Source organism: Corythoichthys intestinalis, chromosome 8 (assembly GCF_030265065.1).
Source record: "Corythoichthys intestinalis isolate RoL2023-P3 chromosome 8, ASM3026506v1, whole genome shotgun sequence".
NCBI lineage: Eukaryota > Metazoa > Chordata > Actinopteri > Syngnathiformes > Syngnathidae > Corythoichthys > Corythoichthys intestinalis.
In genome coordinates this window covers 42437690-42456775 of record NC_080402.1, presented here as the reverse complement: position 1 = coordinate 42456775, position 19086 = coordinate 42437690, and the positions used below count along the sequence as shown (strand labels likewise).

The following is a 19086-nucleotide window of genomic DNA, read 5'->3' as shown; positions in this document are numbered from 1 at the left end:
GTTTCAGCCTGTGGTGCCATTGGCACAAAAGCCTGTTGATAGCCAGTGCTTTCTTAATGTTCTGTTTTGTTTTTCTTTTTCCTTTCTAGTCACTTTATTATAATGTCTCCATATGTACTTTGTTGGTGTTTGTGCTATGGATCTATTGTGAGATTCCCGAATAAAGACATTTGAATATGGTTGAATGTATTGATTGGGATTCACAGTATGTAAAGTTATTTACTCTTGATAATTTGAAAGCTTGCGGCAGCAAAATAGATTAATGCGATGGAATTGTTTCCATCCATATTTTGGTCTCAAGCAATTTAATCTTCAAGAGTGTTGTAGCGGTTATTTTGTGTGTTACCTAACATTGCTTTGTGTCCTCACCGCTGTTTTAGTTGTTACATCAACACTGGTTAACCTCACATTCACATACATCCGTTCCCCATGCTTTCTCTAAGACACAGGCATGCACGCGCACCACTTTAGATCATAGCTAGGAACAGTGGCCTTGAACTTGTTTTGCTCCTTCCCCCAACAGTAGTATGTTGTTGAAAGCACCAACCCCCTAGACATTCCCTTGGTTACGGTGGTATGGTGCCTGCCTAGCAACCAAACCCCTTTATACAGCTCACAGTGGGGGTCGGTACAGTTCAAATCAAGACTGATCACATAGTGTAGGTGTGACCAATAATAAAAATGTGTCACTGTGAAGTCAAATGTAATAGCACGCTGTTTTGTTGTTGTTGTTTTTTTTGTTTTTTGCCAAAAGTACTATGTTTGATTGAGTGATGCCAACGTTTTCAAGTTTTTTCCATGACAACTTGCTTTGGATGGCCAAAATAAGGCTTTCCTTAAACTGCGCCCATAGAGTTGCAAGCAAAGACTCACAAAACAGAAGTATTTCAAGTGGCTATGACTTAAATGACTTTGAAAATTAGCACTCTACCTACAGTTTGGGGCATTTAGTTGTAGGCCCAAAAATTTATTTTTCACTGGACCAAAATTTGTAATAGCACCTCTGCATTTCCCAGGTTTTAGAATCAAAATTCCTATGTAATTAATATGGGGTTCTCAAGATATATAGTGTTTCTGGTATCGGATAGGTACTGAAGTTGTTAATATATTCTGTGAACCTTCATCCTCTCCCTGTACATTGGCCAATCATTCTTCACCAAAGTGGCTTCAAAGTTAAAAATAGCTTTTCCATGTCTGACGTGATGGATGACTCATGCAGCCGCTTTGCTCGTCTCTGCACCATCGCTCTCTTCTACTTCAATTTCAGTAGCAAGGTTAGTTAAAAACCATGTAGCATACAGTATTATAACATTAAAAGGATAACTTTTACACTGACAGATCTGCTGACAAAAGAAAATGTTAGAGTAGGGATGCACACACTTTTTTTTTGCCTGAAGAGCTACTTTTCAAACAACCAACCCAAAATGATCTCCATATACAGTGTATACATACTAACTCATTTTGTGTATAGTAAACATCTACAGTATTCATATGAAATATGAATGAAGTAATCATACAGAAAAGGAGACGTAAGGAGTTACTTTTGTCGTTAAATCTTTTGCAGTGATAGTCATTATCAAGCGCGTGTTTGTTTTTTGACACTCTTGGAGAGCAGCTGCTGAGCAAAGAGCTGCTTGAGTCTGATACTGATGTCCTCAGAGGATCCCTCGAAGAAGGATTCTGATACAGTAGTCCTCACTGGAATACACCACCTGCCACCTGGACCCACCCAATAACCTTCATCTTTCCTCTCACCAGGGATGAACTGACGTCATCACAGTAACTAACACTTTTATGAAGTTTTACATTCTCTTTGTGTTTGAGGGCAAAGCTGACACTTGGGAGCCCTAGAGTCAAATGCAAATGCCAGGAAGAGGCGCTGAAAACACTGCACACAAGACTGCCATGGGACCTATCAAAAGCAGGTCACAAGTTGAGAAGCCCGCAGACTAGTCAAAGTGCAAACCAACTGTTTGAACAGGGATTGTAGGCTGTGATGGTGAAGAGTATAGTTGTATGTTAGCACCACCTGGTGGCGAATTACAAAAAAAAAAAGGATGTTGGACAGATTTTCCATTAAGAACAGCATTGTAAAAAACAATGTTGTGAATTTTCTGTCCAACCTCGGACTTTGCTTGAACACGAGTTCTTTAAAATGCAGCTGTTTTTATATGACTCGCAATAAGTACAGAGGTATGAAAAAGTATCGGAACCTTTTGGAATTTGTCACGTTTCTGCATAAAATCACCATCAACTCTGATCTGACCTTTGTCAAAATTACACAGATGAAAATACAGTGTCTGCTTTAACCAAAACCACCCAAACGTTTATAGGTTTTCATATTTTAATGAGGATAGCATGCAAACAATGACAGAAGGCGGAAAAATAAGTACTGTAATTTTCGGACTATAAGTTGCACCTGACTATAAGCCGCCACCCACCAAATTTAACACAAAATGGCATTTGTTCATAGATAAGCCACATTTGACTATAAGCCGCAGCTGTCCTCACTGTAATACCAAAAGATACTGACCGGTAAAACTTTATTTGACAGTGGCATTATAAGACTGTCAAAGACCAAATGAACCACCATGAAGCTTTGAAACAATTGGCTGCAAAGCTTCATTGCTTCAAAAAGCTTCATTTGGGCATCACTGTTCCCTTGGGGGAGACCGTAAACCTCTGCTGCCACCTTCTGTCAACACTGTTGTCATCCAACATGCCTCGTAGAATGCATTGCAGTTCTGTGCTAATTATTTCTTCAGTTACTGTTCCAGTTGTTTCATTAATTGCTAGCTTTGTTATTTGGTAACACTTTATTTGACACTGGTGCCATAAAACTGTCATAAGATCATCATAATTGTGACATGACACTTCCATGAGCAGTAATGAATGCTTATGACAGATGTCATTTTGTGTCATCCGGCAAATTATCTCACTTTTGAATAGATATAAAAGATCCGAGCTGGACATAAATGGAGTTAGTGACATAATTTGCCAGATGATACTTAATAGCACCTGTCATAAGCATGAATTAATGCCCATGATAGTGTCATGTCATAATTATGACTGTCTTATGGCAGTTTTATTAAGCTGCCGTCAAATAAAGTGTTACCTATTAACCCAAATAAATCAACAAATAAGCCGCACTGGACTACAAGCCACAGGATTCAAAATGACGGGAAAAAGTAGCGGCTAATAGTCCGGAAATTATGGTAAGTGAACCCTCTGCCAAAGGAGAATGAAGAGCAATTGAAACCCATTTTTACCAAACAATTTAAGTCCGGTATGTGCCCAATCACTGATGAGTGGTTTAAAGCTGCCCACTATAAAACACACACCTGGTAAGAATTGTCTTGATGAGAAGCATTGTCTGATGTGCATCATGGCTCGGTCAAAAGAGCTGTCTGAAGACCTGCGATCAAGGATTGTTGCTTTGTATAATGCTGGGAAAGGATACAAAACCATCTATAAAAGTCTGGATGTTCATCAATCAACATACAGAGAAGTTGTCTACAAATGGAGAGAGTTTGGCACTGTTGCTTCTCTCCCTAGGAATGGCCGTCCACCAAAGATGACGCCAAGAGTTCAGCGCAGAATACTCAGAGAGATAAAAAAAGAACCCTAGAGTGTCTGCTAAAGACTTCAGAAATCATTGGCACAGTCCAATATCTCTGTGCACACATCAACTATATGTAAAACTGTGGTCAGGAATGGTGTTCATGCAATCATTAATGAAAGAATGAATTCTTAAGTTTATCAGGATGTTTTGCAGGAAAACCTGAGGCCGTGTTAGACAGTTAGATAAAAAAAGGATGGATGCTGCAACAAGACAATGATCCAAAACACTGAGGTAAATCAACTTCGGAATGGTTTCAGAAGAACAAAATACACATTCTGGAGTGGCCAAGTCAAAGTCCAGACTTGAACCCCATTGAGATGCTATGGCATTACCTAAAGACAGCGATTCATGAAAGACATCCTAGGAATTTGACTGAACTACAGCAGTTTTGTAGAAAAGAATGGGCCAAGATTAGACCTGATCGATGTGCCAGACTGATCTGCAGCTACAGGAAGCGTCTGGTTGAAGTTATTGCTGCCAAAGGGGGGGGCACAAGATATTAAATGTGATAGTTCACTTTCTTATTTTTCCCCTTTCTGTCATTGTTTGCATACTGTCCTCATTAAAATATGAAAACCTATAAATGTTTTGGTGGTTTAAGTTAAAACAGGCAATGTTTTTTCATCTGTGTGATTTTGACAAAGATCAGATCAAATTTGATGGAGATTTTATGCAGAAATGTGAGAAATTCCAAATGGTTCAGATACCTTTTCATATCACTGTATATTGTGAGACATTTAAGTGATAATGCAGCTTTACAACATCTAAAATATTGGGTAAAATATGTCCGGTAAAAATAATAAACCCCTTTTTAGGGAATTTGTGTAGACTGAGAAAATTAACCAAAATAACACACTACAACCAAGATCGTTAACACCCAGCACCCAATTTCACAGAGCTCAACCACAGTGCAGTCACATGCCTTGCACTGTCAATAACCAATGACCCAGAATATCACCCCCCCCCCCCTTTTGTTTTCTTTTGCATTGGGTGTGTATTACTGTCCTTGTCCTTGTCTGTTGATCGATCGATCTATCAATCTATCTATCTATCTATCTATCTATCTATCTATCTATCTATCTATCTATCTATCTATCTATCTATCTATCTATCTATCTATCTATCTATCTATCTATCTATCTATCTATCTATCTATCTATCTATCTATCTATAAATAATATGTCAGGCAAAATTAGTATACATATCTTTATTAAAATATGACAATGAAAGTGACAAACATTACTTTAAAACATATGCAAATGTAAAAAAAAAAAAAAAAAAAAAAAAAAAGCAATACAAAAAAATTACAATGTCTAGCATGTACTATAAGAAGTGTCAATAAATATGGTGGTCACTTGATAAAAGGTTCACATACAACGTTGTTGTTGTTATTACTTTTGCTTTAGTCAAGCGCCTTCCAGAAAATGATAAGTTACACAGCCCTGAGTTAAATAGTTTATGAAATAATAAAAATCCAAACAAGTGCAATGAAAGGAAATGAGAGTAGAACATGGATATCATCTTGACTGTCGTCAAGACTTTATGTGAGCGCCAAATCTTAAAACCTAATCACCTCTAAATAGGTTTTGTGTTAGTGTTTAAGTTTCCTGTCTACATGCACCATGTTTGTACAGTGTTCGGTCCTGTATGTTAATATCCAAGGCCATTGTTTATGGGCTTAGTTTATTTTTTACCTGACACTGAATCGGTTATTTTCTGACGTTGGTTGCAAACGTGGGTAGTTTTGGAATCCTAAACAGATTGTAGCTTCACTTAAGGACTGTTTGAATTTAATAGATGAAATTCACATATATAGCTAGGGCGTAGATTTGGTCTCAACATTGGTAGGGACGATATGATCGGAATGCACATAATGCAAACAATGGTCCAAATAAGGGACGGCTATCTTGACTTTTTTGTTCCTTGTGGAGGCTGGCCTGATCGTAATAGTTTTGCAGGTTGACAAGTTTAATGTTATGCTAACTCTGATGCAGGTCTGACTTTCAGTTGCAAAATGAGTGGTGTTTCCCTCACTTCAACAACATTGACGTCTTTTTACATGGCTTACAGTGGCTGCTGCTAACCCCCCCAAAAAAACTTCTAATATCCCTCCTCTCCGAAGGGGGCGGCATGTTGTCGTCTGTTGGGGCTGTGTGAAGATGTGTGTGTGTGTCTTTGTGGCGAGGCAGCAGGGGCTTCAACTCATCAGCCAACCAAACGTTAGTTTTGGGGGGGGGGGGCACATTCTGCAAGTGAAAGGGGATAAATGTAAGTCTGAATATAATGAAAATAACTTATTAACTTAAAAATTGTATGTTCTATTGAATCATTACAACATATGGGAAGACAATCTAAATTAGCTACTGTATATAACTCTTTTATGTAATGCAAATAAGGTTGCTTAAAAGTTGGTGGGGACAATTTGAGCATCCTGAAAAGTCGGTAGTGTTATATCCCTACCGTCCCCATGCAAACCTACGCCCTTGATATATAATGTCACATTTTTTTTTTATTGATTATCACAGGGAATGTAAAGCCTACATAAATCCAAAACTAACTATACCAGATCCGGAATATTATTCTATCTATACAACAAAGCTTAAAGCAATTTTTAATACACTGCATTACAAGAGCCATTGTCTTCTGTGTCTCTTGTTAACCAGGAATTTAATCAATGAAATTGACAAAATAACATTTAAATAAATAACCAACACACATTTACTGGCTAGCACACTAGCTTCACCTGTATAAAAAAAATAATTGTCTTTTAAATTAAAGTGGTGTTGAACTGCACGGCTACGTAGTGATTATCGTACATTGCTATCATGTATGCTAATAATCCAATATAAATATTTCTCAGGATAAACACTACATAGAAACAATAACAAACTATTCCTTGCACGTTTTGCTACTTGTGATTTCACATATTTGCAGATTTTTAAAACCTCGTTTTTCCCAGGGAAGAAAAAATCCTATTGTCTATTTTGGTGCTATTTCATTGTGTTATGATATGCAGGAGCCAAGTTGTGTGTCTTTTGCCGTTATCATGTGACATCGTGACGGAATGAGCTATCTTGAAGTGATGTGGCTGCTAAATTGATCCTAGATAAAAAAAAATTGTAAATAGTTAAAACTTTGGGGGATTACTGAATGCAAATTGTTAGCCATTCCCCGAAACCAGACACCTGGGTCAAACATTGATAAAGGAGATTTTTGGCTATCTTTATTGTGATTGTCATGCGATTTACTGAATTGCAAAGCTATTTAAAATCCTATTAGAAATGATGAAATGTTTTTACGTTTTTACCTTCAAATATGAAGACGTTCAAACTCAAAAAATTTGAGAAAATGGCCAAAGATGCCACAAGGCATGCTGGTCTTTTGTCCAATAGCAATAATGCAACTGTATACTCAAATCGATTTCCAATCATCATTTTGATCATTTATAGAAAATTGGCAAACCACCCCTCTGTCCAGAGTACTGCATTTAAAAGCTAATACATTCACTTCTTTCTGAACCGCTTATCCTCACTATGGTCGCGGGGGTGCTTGAGCCTACCTAGGCATCGACTGGCAGGAGGCAGAGTACACCCTGAACTGGTTGCCAGCCAGTCACAGGGCACATATAGACAAAACCATTCAGGCACACACTCACACCTACAGACAATTTACAGCGTTCAATCAGCCAGCCATGCACATTTTGGGGAAGTGAGAGGAAACCAGAGTACTCGGAGAAAACCCACGCAGGCACGGTGAGAACATGCAAACTCCACAGAGCGAGGCCAGAGCCGGGATTAAACCAACAATCTCAGAACTGTGACACGGATGTACAAACCACTCTTCCACCGTGCCACCAAGCTAATACATAAATAAATGCAGCATATGGCGGAAAACACAAACATGGCTGCTCTTGCACCCTTCTTTAAAATAAACTGCTGTATTCTAAGACAAAAGAACTTGTCTTTGGGTGAACAATATGTCTCTATGCTGCCAAAGCAGTTTCATGGCACATTAAGAACCCAAACTATTTTATATTGTCCGTTTTACCCTGAAGACCCCTGTTTACAGACACCGTGCAACCGCTTTTGTTTCAACCCAGCCAGAAAAAGAGAGTAAGTAATTATAATTTTATTGAAAATGTCAAAATCATTTTTAGCTTAGAATCCTTAATTGATGGCAAAAATATAGTTTGAAAAAAAACGACTTTAAATAATTATACACGCGCATATTTTAAACTTTTAAACAAATTACGTCACAATGAAAAAAATTGTGTCTGAAAATAGGTCACGGATATCTACCTCATAACTATCGGTTAATTGTATTTGTTTTGCTGCTGTCGCATTTTCCCAGATATTTTTGATGATAAATAATCGATCCAAACTCAGAAAAAATGAAAAAAAATGTTTGAAAAGGTAAATATATGAATAAGAAATTTTCGACCACTCCTTGATGTCTCTGATTTTTGCTTCGCACCCCTTGTTATATTACGATGTTTCACCCATAAAATCCCCCCAAAGTCCGGCTGTTGCCATTCACAGCTGTGTCTTGACACTGTGATACATGCTACACGGAGTTTTTGGATCACAATAAGGTAAGTACGCGATAATATCTCGTTAAAAGTCATGGTGTCTTTAATTTTCTCTCTCATGCTCTCAGTTTGAGTGAGGGTTTAGGGGTTAAAAAAAATGTTTCAAATGCCCTCCTGTTCAAAAATGTTCTTCCCCCAGAAAATCACTCATGCATATATAGGACAGTTTTTCGAATTTGGCCAAATTGGGGGTCTCAGAGCGGAACTTCAAGTCACCTGAGTGTTTTCCGCCACATATACTAGTATATGGCGGAAAACACAGACAAGGCTGAAAAAGCAGTTTCTGCTCTTGCACCCCTCTTTAAAATAAACTGCTGTACTTTAAGACAAAACAAATGTTGTGTTTGATAGAACAATGTGTCTATATGCTGCCATAGCAGATTCATGGCGTATTAAGTCCCCGAAATATTTTTAATTTGTCCATTTTACCCTGGAAAACCCCGTTCACAGACATCGCGCAACCACTTTTGTTTCAAACCAGCCATAAAACGAAGGTAATTAATTATATTTTATTATTCAAAGTGTCTGTCATTTTTAGCTTAGAATCATTAATTGATGTCTAATATTTCGTTTAAAAAAAAACAACTTAAAAAATGATTCACTCGCATATTTTAAACTTTTAAACAAATGACGTCACAATGAAAGAAATGGTGTCTGTAAAAAAGTCACTGATATCTACCTCATAACTATCGCTTAATTGTATTTTTTTTTTTTTTGTTACTGTCGCATTTTCTCCGACACGTTAGATGATAAATAATCGATCCAAACAAACAAACAAAAAAAATGTGAAAAAAAAAAAGTTTAAAAGGGTATATATATGAAAAAAAAATCCCGACCACTCCTTGATGTCTGGAATTTCTGCATCACGATATATTTCAGTTTGACATTGTGTGAGAAGTGTCTGGTTTTGGTGGAACGGTACAAAACTGTTATTGAATACCTTCCAGACCTACTTAATTAGAATTCTTCAGCTGAGCCATAATTCTCATTAAAGCTCCTGGACTGTATTTGAATGCGCACCTAATAGTGTGGTCACTGAATATGTATCAAGATATCATCCTGAGCATCAGGTGTGCCTCTTCATGTGCAGAGCCAGGTGGTCAGAACGGGAGAAGGCCCTCTTACAGAGCACACATTCATATGGTTTTTGGCCTGTGTGCTTGCGGTAGTGACGCGTTAGCTCATCTGAGCGGGCAAACTTCCAGTTGCAGCCTTCCCATGAACACTGGTAAGGCTTTTCCCCTAGAAAATAACAAATGTTCTGTGAGTCAAGTCATGGTCAAGTAATTGAGCTAATGGGTTTACCTGTGTGTGTGCGAAGGTGAGCCTTGAGGTGCGAGCTCTTTGTATAGGTCTTGCTGCAGCCCGGGTATTCACAGCTGTGGGTAGCAGGCTTCTTTTTCCCCGTCGACCTACGCCCGCGCTTCCCCTCCGCCCCGTCGGGGGGCAGATGTGGTCCGGTCATCTGTTGCTGTAGTGCTAAACGACCAGTGGCTTGGCTGTGAGTGTAGTCACAAAAAAGGCTCGCACTGTGAGTAAAGTGAGAGGGATAGTTGTAGTGTCGCGGGTCAGCGGTCGCAGCTTGGAGTGGGATGAACCTCCCTTCAGGGAAAGCCACCAAAGAAGGATGCTGAGGGGGGTAATATGGACTAAATTCCCAAGACGGGACCTCATTGAGGTTCCCTGTGCTGTGTCTTTCCTGAGACAAACCAAATTGCTCGACATGATTGGCAGCTAACGTTCGACCTGCTGTGTTGGTATTGTACCCTTGGTGGTACACCTGAGGCTGGAATGGCGTAGTCGGCAACATATATTCTGCCATTATAATGTTGTCCATCTGCTCCTGACCCATTTGGTCCTTTATCAAGCCTGCCTCATGGTACAGTCTGTCTTGGTTCGGCTGTTGTTGGTTCCTCTCATCGCTACGGTCCAGAGTAGGGCTCAGGTCCGGCGAGGGGCTGCTCCACTCAGACAGCAGTAGCTCGATGTCCCAGGAAACCTGGCTGTCGTCGTCAAGAAGCTCTTCACTCATTTGTTGGGAAAGATGCAGCTGCTCAGAGCCCAGAGGTGGTGAGCCGTCCTCTGAATTCCACATCTATGACAAAAAATATTTAGCACAAACTGGTTTAAAAAAGGATTGGAATGATAAAACTTACTAACTCAATGCTGGGTGATCTGGAGTATATAAAATGCGTAAGGGAAAATTAAACCATGAAAGTGAATTTCGTGATACCTGAAGTCATAGAGGTGTGTAGTCAGTTTGACTTTCAGTACTTTTTCGCCTGTCAAAATTGTCACCACTTCCAGGTGAGCGAGACTCACGAAACAGCTGCTCCGAGAAGCTCCAACTGTCTCGGCCACTGTTATTTACAAGTTCCCTGGTTACGGTTTCAACTTCTGGGAAATATATGCAGTGCCACACCATGATTCTATTTGTCATTTTCCAAGTGGTGAGTGCGCAACAATTGTAACTTACCAAGTTGCGATGTCAGGCTTTTGTTGTTGTTTTCTAAAGATTTATTTCAATCACAACTCGGCAATTGCTCGTAAAAGCCGAGCGTGCCTCACTCTTGCTCCTGAATGATGCGTTCATATGCGCTCTCGAAAAAAAAAAAAATGTGATACACAGCATATAGACACACACACACACTGGCTCTCGTGGAATCATATTTCAAAATACGTTGAGTGTTTTGGCTCTCTCGGTCAAAAAGGTTCCCGACCCCTGACCTAGATGAAGAACTGAGCGCTATAGACGCTCCTTTGTGCCCACTGCCATCAGACTTACAACAGCAGAGGTTGTGCTCACAATTAAGTGTACATGAAACATAAGGACAATGTCAGGTTTTTGTATGTTTTTGATATAATGCCGATCTGCAGTAATTTTAGATTCTACTTGTACTTATACTTTTGTACTTAGTTTACATAGTTTTTTATAGTTGGTTTATATGTTGTATAGTTGATTTTATGATGTTTGGTGCTGCTGAAACGCCTGGATTTCCCCTTAGATATTAATATCTTAGATATTGACCAACAGAGATCACTCCAGGGCGCCTTCAGCTGGGCTAATAGCAGAAGGCTTCTACATTGTTGCGGCGTCTCTGTAGTTAGGGGAAACTGCATTCAGGGCTGTGATGGCAGTGGCCCACCGGATGCAGCATTAACAGTCAACCTTTGTTGTTCTCTACAACATGTATATTTAAACAGAGAAATTTACTGGTAAAATTGATATTATGGGGTAATTCCTTAATTTAAAAATATTCGAACCCATCTTCTAGTCACACAGGGATCCAACTTAGTAAGGGATAAATGTTTTTTGTGTCTATATACTTGTTTAGCAATCAGGTCAGGTTGTTGTGTGACGTTTGTTTAAAGTTAAATGGTATGGAGTTCAGCTCCCTCCAATACTGTACAGGTAAATTGGCGTAGAAAACAGAAAAGTGAATGCTGTAGAGAGCATACAGTGGGGCAAATAAGTATTTAGTCAACCACCAATTGTGCAAGTTCTCCTACTTGAAAAGATTAGAGAGGCCTGTAATTGTCAACATGGGTAAACCTCAACCATTAGAGACAGAATGTGGGGGAAAAAAACAGAAAATCGCATTGTTTGATTTTTAAAGAATTTATTTGCATGGTGGAAAATAAGTATTTGGTCCATACCAAAAGTTCACTCAATACTTTGTTATGTACCCTTTGTTGGCAATAACAGAGGCCAAACATTTTCTGTAACTCTTCACTCTTCGCTTGGTGTAAAGAAATCAACTGTGGGAGCAATTATTAGAAAATGGAAGACATACAAGACCACTGATAATCTCCCTCGATCTGGGGCTCCATGCAAGATCTCACCCCATGGCATCAAAATGATAACAAGAACGGTGAGCAAAAATCCCAGAACCACACAGGGGGACCAAGTGAATGACCTACAGAGAGCTGGGACCACAGTAACAAAGGCTACTATCAATAACACAATGCGCCGCAAGGAACTCAAATCCTGCACGGCCAGACGTGTCCCCCTGCTGAAGCCAGTAGACATATTGGCCCGTCTGCGGTTCGCTAGAGAGCATTTGGATGATCCAGAAGAGGACAGGGAGAATGTGTTATGGTCAAATGAAAACAAAATAGAACTTTTTGGTAGAAACAAAGGTTCTTGTGTTTGGAGGAGAAAGAATACTCAATTGCACCATACCCACTGTGAAGCATGGGGGTGGAAACATCATGCTTTGGGGCTGTTTTTCTGCAAAGGGACCAGGACGACTGATCTGTGTAAAGGAAAGAATGAATGGGGCCATTTATTGAGAGATTTTGAGTGAAAATCTCCTTCCATCAGCAATGGCATTGAAGATGAGACGTGGCTGGGTCTTTCAGCATGACAATGATCCCAAACACACAGCCAGGGCAACAAAGGAGTGGCTTAGTAAGAAGCATGTCAAGGTGCTGGAGTAGCCTAGCCAGTCTCCAGATCTCAACCCCATAGAAAATCTGTGGAGGGAGTTGAAAGACCGTGTTGCCCAACGACAGCCCCAAAATATCACTGCTCTAGAGGAGATCTGCATGGAGGAATTGGTCAAAATACCAGCAGCAGTGTGGGAAAAGCTTGTGAAGAGTTACAGAAAACGTTTGGCCTCCTTTATTGCCAACAAATGGTACACAACAAAGTATTGAGATGAACTTTTGGTATTGATCAAATACTTATTTTCCACCATGATTTGCAAATAAATTCTTTAAAAATCAAACAATGTGATTTTCTGTTTTTTTTCTCCACATTCTGTCTCTCATGGTTGAGGTTTACCCATGTTTACAATTACAGGCCTCTCTAATATTTTCAAGTGGGAGAACTTGCACAATTCGTGGTTGACTAAATACTTATTTGGCTCACTGTATATAGTACTGTATGTATGTCAAACTAAGGCCTGCAGAGTAATTCTGTTTTGCCTGCAAGATAATATCAAATGCTGGTCCACCGTTATGTAGTTTATGCCCCGCTAATATCATAAGTCATATAGAAAGCTTTTCTAGTGTTGGCAGCACGTCAGTCAAGGCTTGGAAGCACCCTCCCCTTTTTTATTAGTCATACCCACCATGCTACCACTCTCCTCGGCCATATATACACTTCTTCTGCCCAAAATTGATAAAAGATGGAAGACAGAAGCTCACCAGACATGTGGATAGGCAGATGATCTGCTCATAAATGTAAACAAAACACAGTACTTGTTTATGGGTGTGCTGCCAACGTAGCTCTAACAAAAAAAAACAAAAAAAACAAAAATTAAAATATTTACAGCGTGTATAGTAGAGGTGTGCATCGGCACTGCCCTCACGATTCGATTCGATTACAATTCAGAGGGCCACGATTCGATTCGATCCGATTCGATTCGATTCAGAGGGTCACGATTCGATTCGGTTCGATTCGGCAATGCATCGCGATGCATTAAAGCCTGGGATGCATTAAAATTCTAAAGCAAAGCATATTTTTCGTGAATCATGAGGCAACACAAGCGATCAGACATTAAACAAATTTCCATTGGCTCTTGTGTCACTCCTGGTTGAAGTCAAATGAAAATAGTATACTTTAAGATGTATGTATGTATATATGTATATATGTATATATGTATATATGTATATATATATATATATATAAAAACAGATCACAGCATTTAATTAGTGCTTTCTCTTTTTTTTACACACAGTAGCAGCCTTTCACACAGTGCAACATCTGAACTCCTGTGCAAAATCAGTAATAACAGTCACTGTATTTTAGTCACAACGACCCATCAATAGAAATATTCAAGTATATATTAAAGAAAACGACAAAGAAAATATTGTAGTGCAGCAGCATCTTTGTCGCAATAACAATCCAGGGAATTGATTGATATTTGAATGTAAGGTAGCTCCCCCTACAGTTGAGCCTAGATCTTGAGCCCGAACCTGAACCCAACCCGACCGAATTTCGGGCCGGGTCGGGCCCAAAATCAATTTACGTTCGGGTCGGATCGGGCCGGACTTCACTCTCGCTAACGTTTTTTTAAATAAATATATATTTGTAGGCTATACTAAAAGAATGTATGGATGTTAAACTAAGGAATACTTGTTATAAAATAAATAAATTGGATGAAACAGAGAGAAGGCGCTTTTGTAATCACAAACATGAGCCAGTGCGTTGTTTGCGCACATGAACGCCGTGGCCCCGCCCTCCTTTTAATCTCCCCACCCCCCCGCTCTTGACGCTCTCCGCGAGTCTGCAACGCTGCATCCTGGTATTTCCTTTTTGAATTTCGATATAGAGCCGCAAGAGGTGAAAAGCAAACAAAAGACGGTGGGATTGAAAAGGCAAGAATCCACGAGTGTTGTGTGGAAAGGATTTAAATTGATAGTGGAAGATGTTACAGAAAACTGTCGGCCTTGCCGAATGCAACAAATGTGGCGCTTTGCTCTCGTACGAGAGCAGAAAGACTGGCACACTGACGCTGAGCAGGCATTTTAAAAACTGTACTGGCCTAAAAGATATTAGTCAAACATCGTTATTATCATTTATTTCAAGGGCTGCACCTCTTCATGCTAAGCAGGACATCGTGGAGTTCGTGGTGTTCCTTAAAACGTCATTATTTTGTTTCAGTGCTCCTTAAGGCAGGTTGTTCTTTTGTGTGTTCTGATGCGAGTCATTAAAATAAAGAATGCTATTTAAAAGTATTTTAGTTTATTTTTGAATATGCTGCTGTTCCTCTCCTCGAGCCTACAAATAAAACGTAAAATTTTGGACTCTCGGCCTTTAATACACGGGGCCGGGTCGGGTCGGGCTGGATTTTTTAGGCCCGAACTAAGCTCTAATCGAGAGAGCAGAGAGATAGGACATAACATAACAATGGCTGAAACGGAGAAAGTGGGAGTGAGAAAGATTATTGATGCACCTAACACATTAAAAGCAGACATCTGGAGACATTTTGGCATCTACGAAGTTGGTGGGAAACTTGACCAGAGTTATGCGGTGTGTAAAAAATTAAACATGAGAATAATAATACAAATGGGGAAACCAAATCCATTGCATCACCAGAATTGCGCAGAGAAGATTTTTTAACGTACTTATATATTTTAAAATGCGCTGAATCGATTCGGCTTGTTGCCCGCATCGAATCGAATCGTCCATGCCCCGCATCGGGATGCATCGCCGCATCGATTATTGTTGACACTCTTAGTGTATAGCGTGATGCAGCATGCATCAAAGTAGATTACAGTGTAAAAAACTTGAGTTAGAATAAGTATTTATCCATTATAAAAACTAAACTTACCAAATTAGAAGAAATCATATCAATGCTGCACATAGTTTAACTAAAGCAGCCTCCATTGCAAATGTACAACTTGATGTGTCATTTTGGTTTAGCCAATGCCAAACAGCTAAAACATTTGTCACTTTTGTGTTTATTACTCACTAAATACATGTTTTCTGACTAGACATGAGCCGATTACCGGTTTCCAGGTATACCATGGTATTAAAACATCACGGTTTCAAAACCGCAAAAAATTTCCGTCATGCCTTCTCTACGGTATTAGCTATTTTATTAAGTCCCAAAAATGCAGGGAGAAATCCTTCGCTTGCAGCTGCAAGGCTCAAACCCTCCCCCACAGGTTGTTGCTCAGTGTCATTGATTCAGCTGTGCTACATTATGGCTGGAGGAGGTGAAACTCCTGAACTTTTTCCCCCATCAATGAAAACGAAATTGCTGGTATGGGAATACTTATGCTACAGAAAGGTGACAGACGGACGCAGCTTAGAGGAGGAGGGCCAACCAACCTGCAAAACATGTTTGCAGATGGTTTCTGCGGAAGAGGCAATACCTCCAATATGACTTCGCATTTATACAAAATTAAAGTTTAGTAAACACTGTCATGAACGTTTCCAACCAGCTACGAGAGTTTACTCCGGAGTGTTCAGTATGTCTAGCAGTGGTAAAACGTGGTGGTTTTTTTTCTCTCTGGCAACTGTAAGTGTTAGGGAGGAGTTTGTGTATAATGTAAACATGATACGACTCCAGTATGACTTCTCATTTATACAAAATTAAAGGTTAGTAAACACTGTCATGAACAGTGACAGTGTGACTTTCATGAACAGTGACAGTGTATACACAAACAACAATTTGTGTATTATGTAAACATAATACGAGTCATACACACGTGCTTTTTATGAAAAATAATTCAATTATTTTTGTTCTCATGGTAATAATGTTTAGCTGTGGCTGTGGGTTTAGGCTCACCTAAAGAACTGCAATAATTTTAATTTTATTTAGGATTTAAAAAAAAAAAAAATTAAATTTTATTTTATTTTAACTTAACATTATACTTTTGATTCAATTTGCTAATATGTTTTGAAAAATAAAAAGGCCGTTCATTGGGAAAAAGTTTTTTGTTTTTTTAACCCAGATATCTTAACGTAACACATTTTAGAGCTGTAACTGCAATACCGTGATACCGTGAAACCGTGATATTTTGGCTTAAGGTTATCATACCATCAGACCGGCACATGCCTATTTGTGACATTTGTGAAGGTTCCCCCAATTCAGCACTTTATCATTATTATTATTTATTTTATTTTTTTTACACAATCCTACTTACTGTTGCTACCGTACTATGATTGTACTGTTCTGCCCCCCCCCCCCCCCCAAAAAAAAAAACACTGTGAAAAGATCACCAGAGCAAAATAGAAAGGAAAGTTGCACACTACTGTGTATTTTAAATTATGAAAGATGGCAAGTTCAGATGTGATCTCTTGTGAATTTGATACAATTTCTACAATAGTTAGCTAAACTAGAATTTAACATGATGAGACTCAAACCCCACTAATAATTCTAGAACAGTTACACTTTAGACATGTTTCTGTACTGTCTCTCAACTAAACTAGATATTGTTGTTTACACCCAGAAGTCCCAAGATTTTCTCCTGGCATTATACTAAAGTATAACAGGTGATGTACAATCAATACTTACATTCATGTCTGAGATGTTTGAGAAGGAGCTAAAAGACGGGAGCACAGCTTGGGTGGCAGCCATGAAGTACTTGAATATAAATCCAAACAGTAGTCAGCAATAGGATTTTTTTTCTTAATTTCTTTGTCTACTATCCTCTTGGCCTTCAACTAAAAGACAGTCTCTCACAAGCCTACCAAGTTACTCATGGCAGTTACAGTTCACGCAGGACTTGAGAAACAGTTTGTTAAAGATGCCTCTTTTGCACCATTCCTCTGTGCTATCTCTCTTTCCTCGCGCTTGTCTATCTCTGTCAGCTGGGTCTCACAGTTCAAATCTCTCTTTTTCATGTCGCTTTGGACCGTTAAGAGGTGGAGCGCTGCCTCAAGATTTGCATGGGCATCCCCAAAATTCATTAATAATTTCGCATTTACCTGTTCAGTACAATCAAGACGCTGTGCTGCCTGATTTTTACCCAACCTAACGAAATCCACTGAACAAAGTTAATTTACTAAAGCAGGGTAGAGTGTGAATGCTAATAAACAACTTAATGAAATATGTTAACTCAATTTTAATCAACCTGTTGTGAACACTAATTTTTAATGACTAAGTAGTAATTTGGGGTTGGAAAACATGCCTAACTTTATGTATCTCCGTTAAGTCAGTTTAGAAAAAAAAAAATTGTACCCAGTGTTTTTGGGCGTGCTTTCAGACATGCACAGATCTGCTTCGTCTATTTCGCGCTGTACTGACACCAAAATATTCAGGCACACGTCCAAGGTGAACCACACCGTCAACTAGAACTCTTCAGCACCTTCACTTACTTTACGTACTTCACATCGATTTGGTAATTAAAATATTTTATTCTTATAATAAACTGTCTAAGGCAACGCGACAGTTTATACAAGAGTAAAATATTGTAGTGACTGTTATTTAACTGTTCCACCGCAATGGATGATGGGTAGTTGTGGCAACCATGACTGGGAGTAGTGATTGCTGTTATTAGATCGTGTGTTCTGTTTAATAAAGTGTGTTGTTTCTTGGAGTCGTGCGTGCGTAAAAAAAAAAAAAAAAAAAGCCAGTCTCTGTCATTATTCTTGATGTCGCGCGCCACAATATTTACTTACCAAATCGATGTGAAGGTGTTTAAGAGATATCTGCTTATATTACTGATTGTTCATTTCACACCAAGCATTAACAAAACATTGAGCAGCGTGTCAAAAGCCAATGTCTCTTGTGTCTTAAATGCATTGTTGAGCATTTTAAAATAGTTTACTTTCCCTGAGTTAATCCATTGAGTGTTCTACCTTCATTTATTTGGGGGTAGGGTCATTAATGTTCGGTAATTAATTTAATTAGATGTGCAGTTTATAATGTAGAATTATTTCAGGTAAAAAAAAAAAGTTCACATGAGCAGCACTAAATTAAGCACTAAGGTATCACTTCAGTACTGGAAGCTCACAATAATAAGTTGTTATTTTAAGGACTGCAAACGCAATATAAATAAATTATTGGAATCTAACTAATTCAAATCACTGTCATTTTTGGACTGTAAGCCAATACTTTTTTCCCTCATTTTGAATCCTGCAGCTTATAGTCCAGAGCGGCTTATTTGTTGATTTATTCGGGTTAGTATGTAACACTTTATTTGACAGCAGCGTCATAAAATTGCCATAACATGACACTATCATGGGCGTTAATGAATATTCATGAGAGATGTCATTAAGTGTCACCTGGAAAATTATATCACAAACTCCATTTATGTCCAGCTCAGCTCTTTTACATCTATTCAAAAGTGAGATAATTTGCCGGATGATGCAAAATAACATCCGTCATTAGTATTCATTAATGCTCATGGCAGTGTCATGACATAATAATTGTCAAATAAAGTGTTGCCAAATACCATAACCAACAATTAATGAAAC

The 19086-nt window shown here is 38.8% G+C and overlaps 2 protein-coding genes across 7 annotated transcripts in view; one reads left to right on the top strand and one right to left on the bottom strand.

The window, feature by feature from the left end:
- Positions 1-1691: 1691 nt before the first annotated feature.
- Positions 1692-19086, top strand: part of c8h22orf23 (chromosome 8 C22orf23 homolog) — a 28420-nt gene continuing 11025 nt past the window's right edge. Inside the window, exon 1 of one of the 4 annotated variants that reach the window (XM_057844390.1) lies at positions 1692-1779. The gene's annotated coding sequence lies outside the window, so the exon portion shown is untranslated. Of the gene's footprint in view, positions 1780-9369; positions 9439-9593; positions 10281-19086 lie in introns of those variants that run through there. The other 3 variants (XM_057844387.1, XM_057844386.1, XM_057844388.1) reach the window with 3 other exon arrangements.
- klf1 (Kruppel like factor 1 (erythroid)) lies at positions 4919-17459 on the bottom strand. Of its 3 annotated transcripts, XM_057844381.1 has the most exons (5): positions 17183-17459; positions 10687-10810; positions 10444-10607; positions 9516-10305; positions 4919-9452 (listed from the first exon to the last, which is right to left on the bottom strand). In XM_057844381.1, the coding sequence occupies exons 4-5, from the start codon at positions 10303-10305 to the stop codon at positions 9277-9279; spliced, it is 966 nt and encodes a 321-aa protein (XP_057700364.1). In that variant the 5' UTR covers positions 10444-10607; positions 10687-10810; positions 17183-17459; the 3' UTR covers positions 4919-9276. The 3 variants fall into 3 exon arrangements, with proteins under 3 accessions (XP_057700364.1, XP_057700363.1, XP_057700362.1); XM_057844380.1 differs by lacking the exon at positions 17183-17459 and having other exon boundaries at positions 10687-11679; XM_057844379.1 differs by lacking the exons at positions 10444-10607; positions 10687-10810.

Excerpts from the sequence above, each read along its gene's own strand:
- klf1 (XM_057844379.1), bottom strand. The coding sequence starts at position 17,245 with ATGGCTGCCACCCAAGCTGTGCTCCCGTCTTTTAGCTCCTTCTCAAAC. Across the intron at positions 10,306-17,182 it reads CAAACATCTCAGACATGAAT|ATGTGGAATTCAGAGGACGG; the intron begins GTAAGTATTGAT and ends TTTTTGTCATAG. Across the intron at positions 9,453-9,515 it reads TCACCTTCGCACACACACAG|GGGAAAAGCCTTACCAGTGT; the intron begins GTAAACCCATTA and ends GTTATTTTCTAG.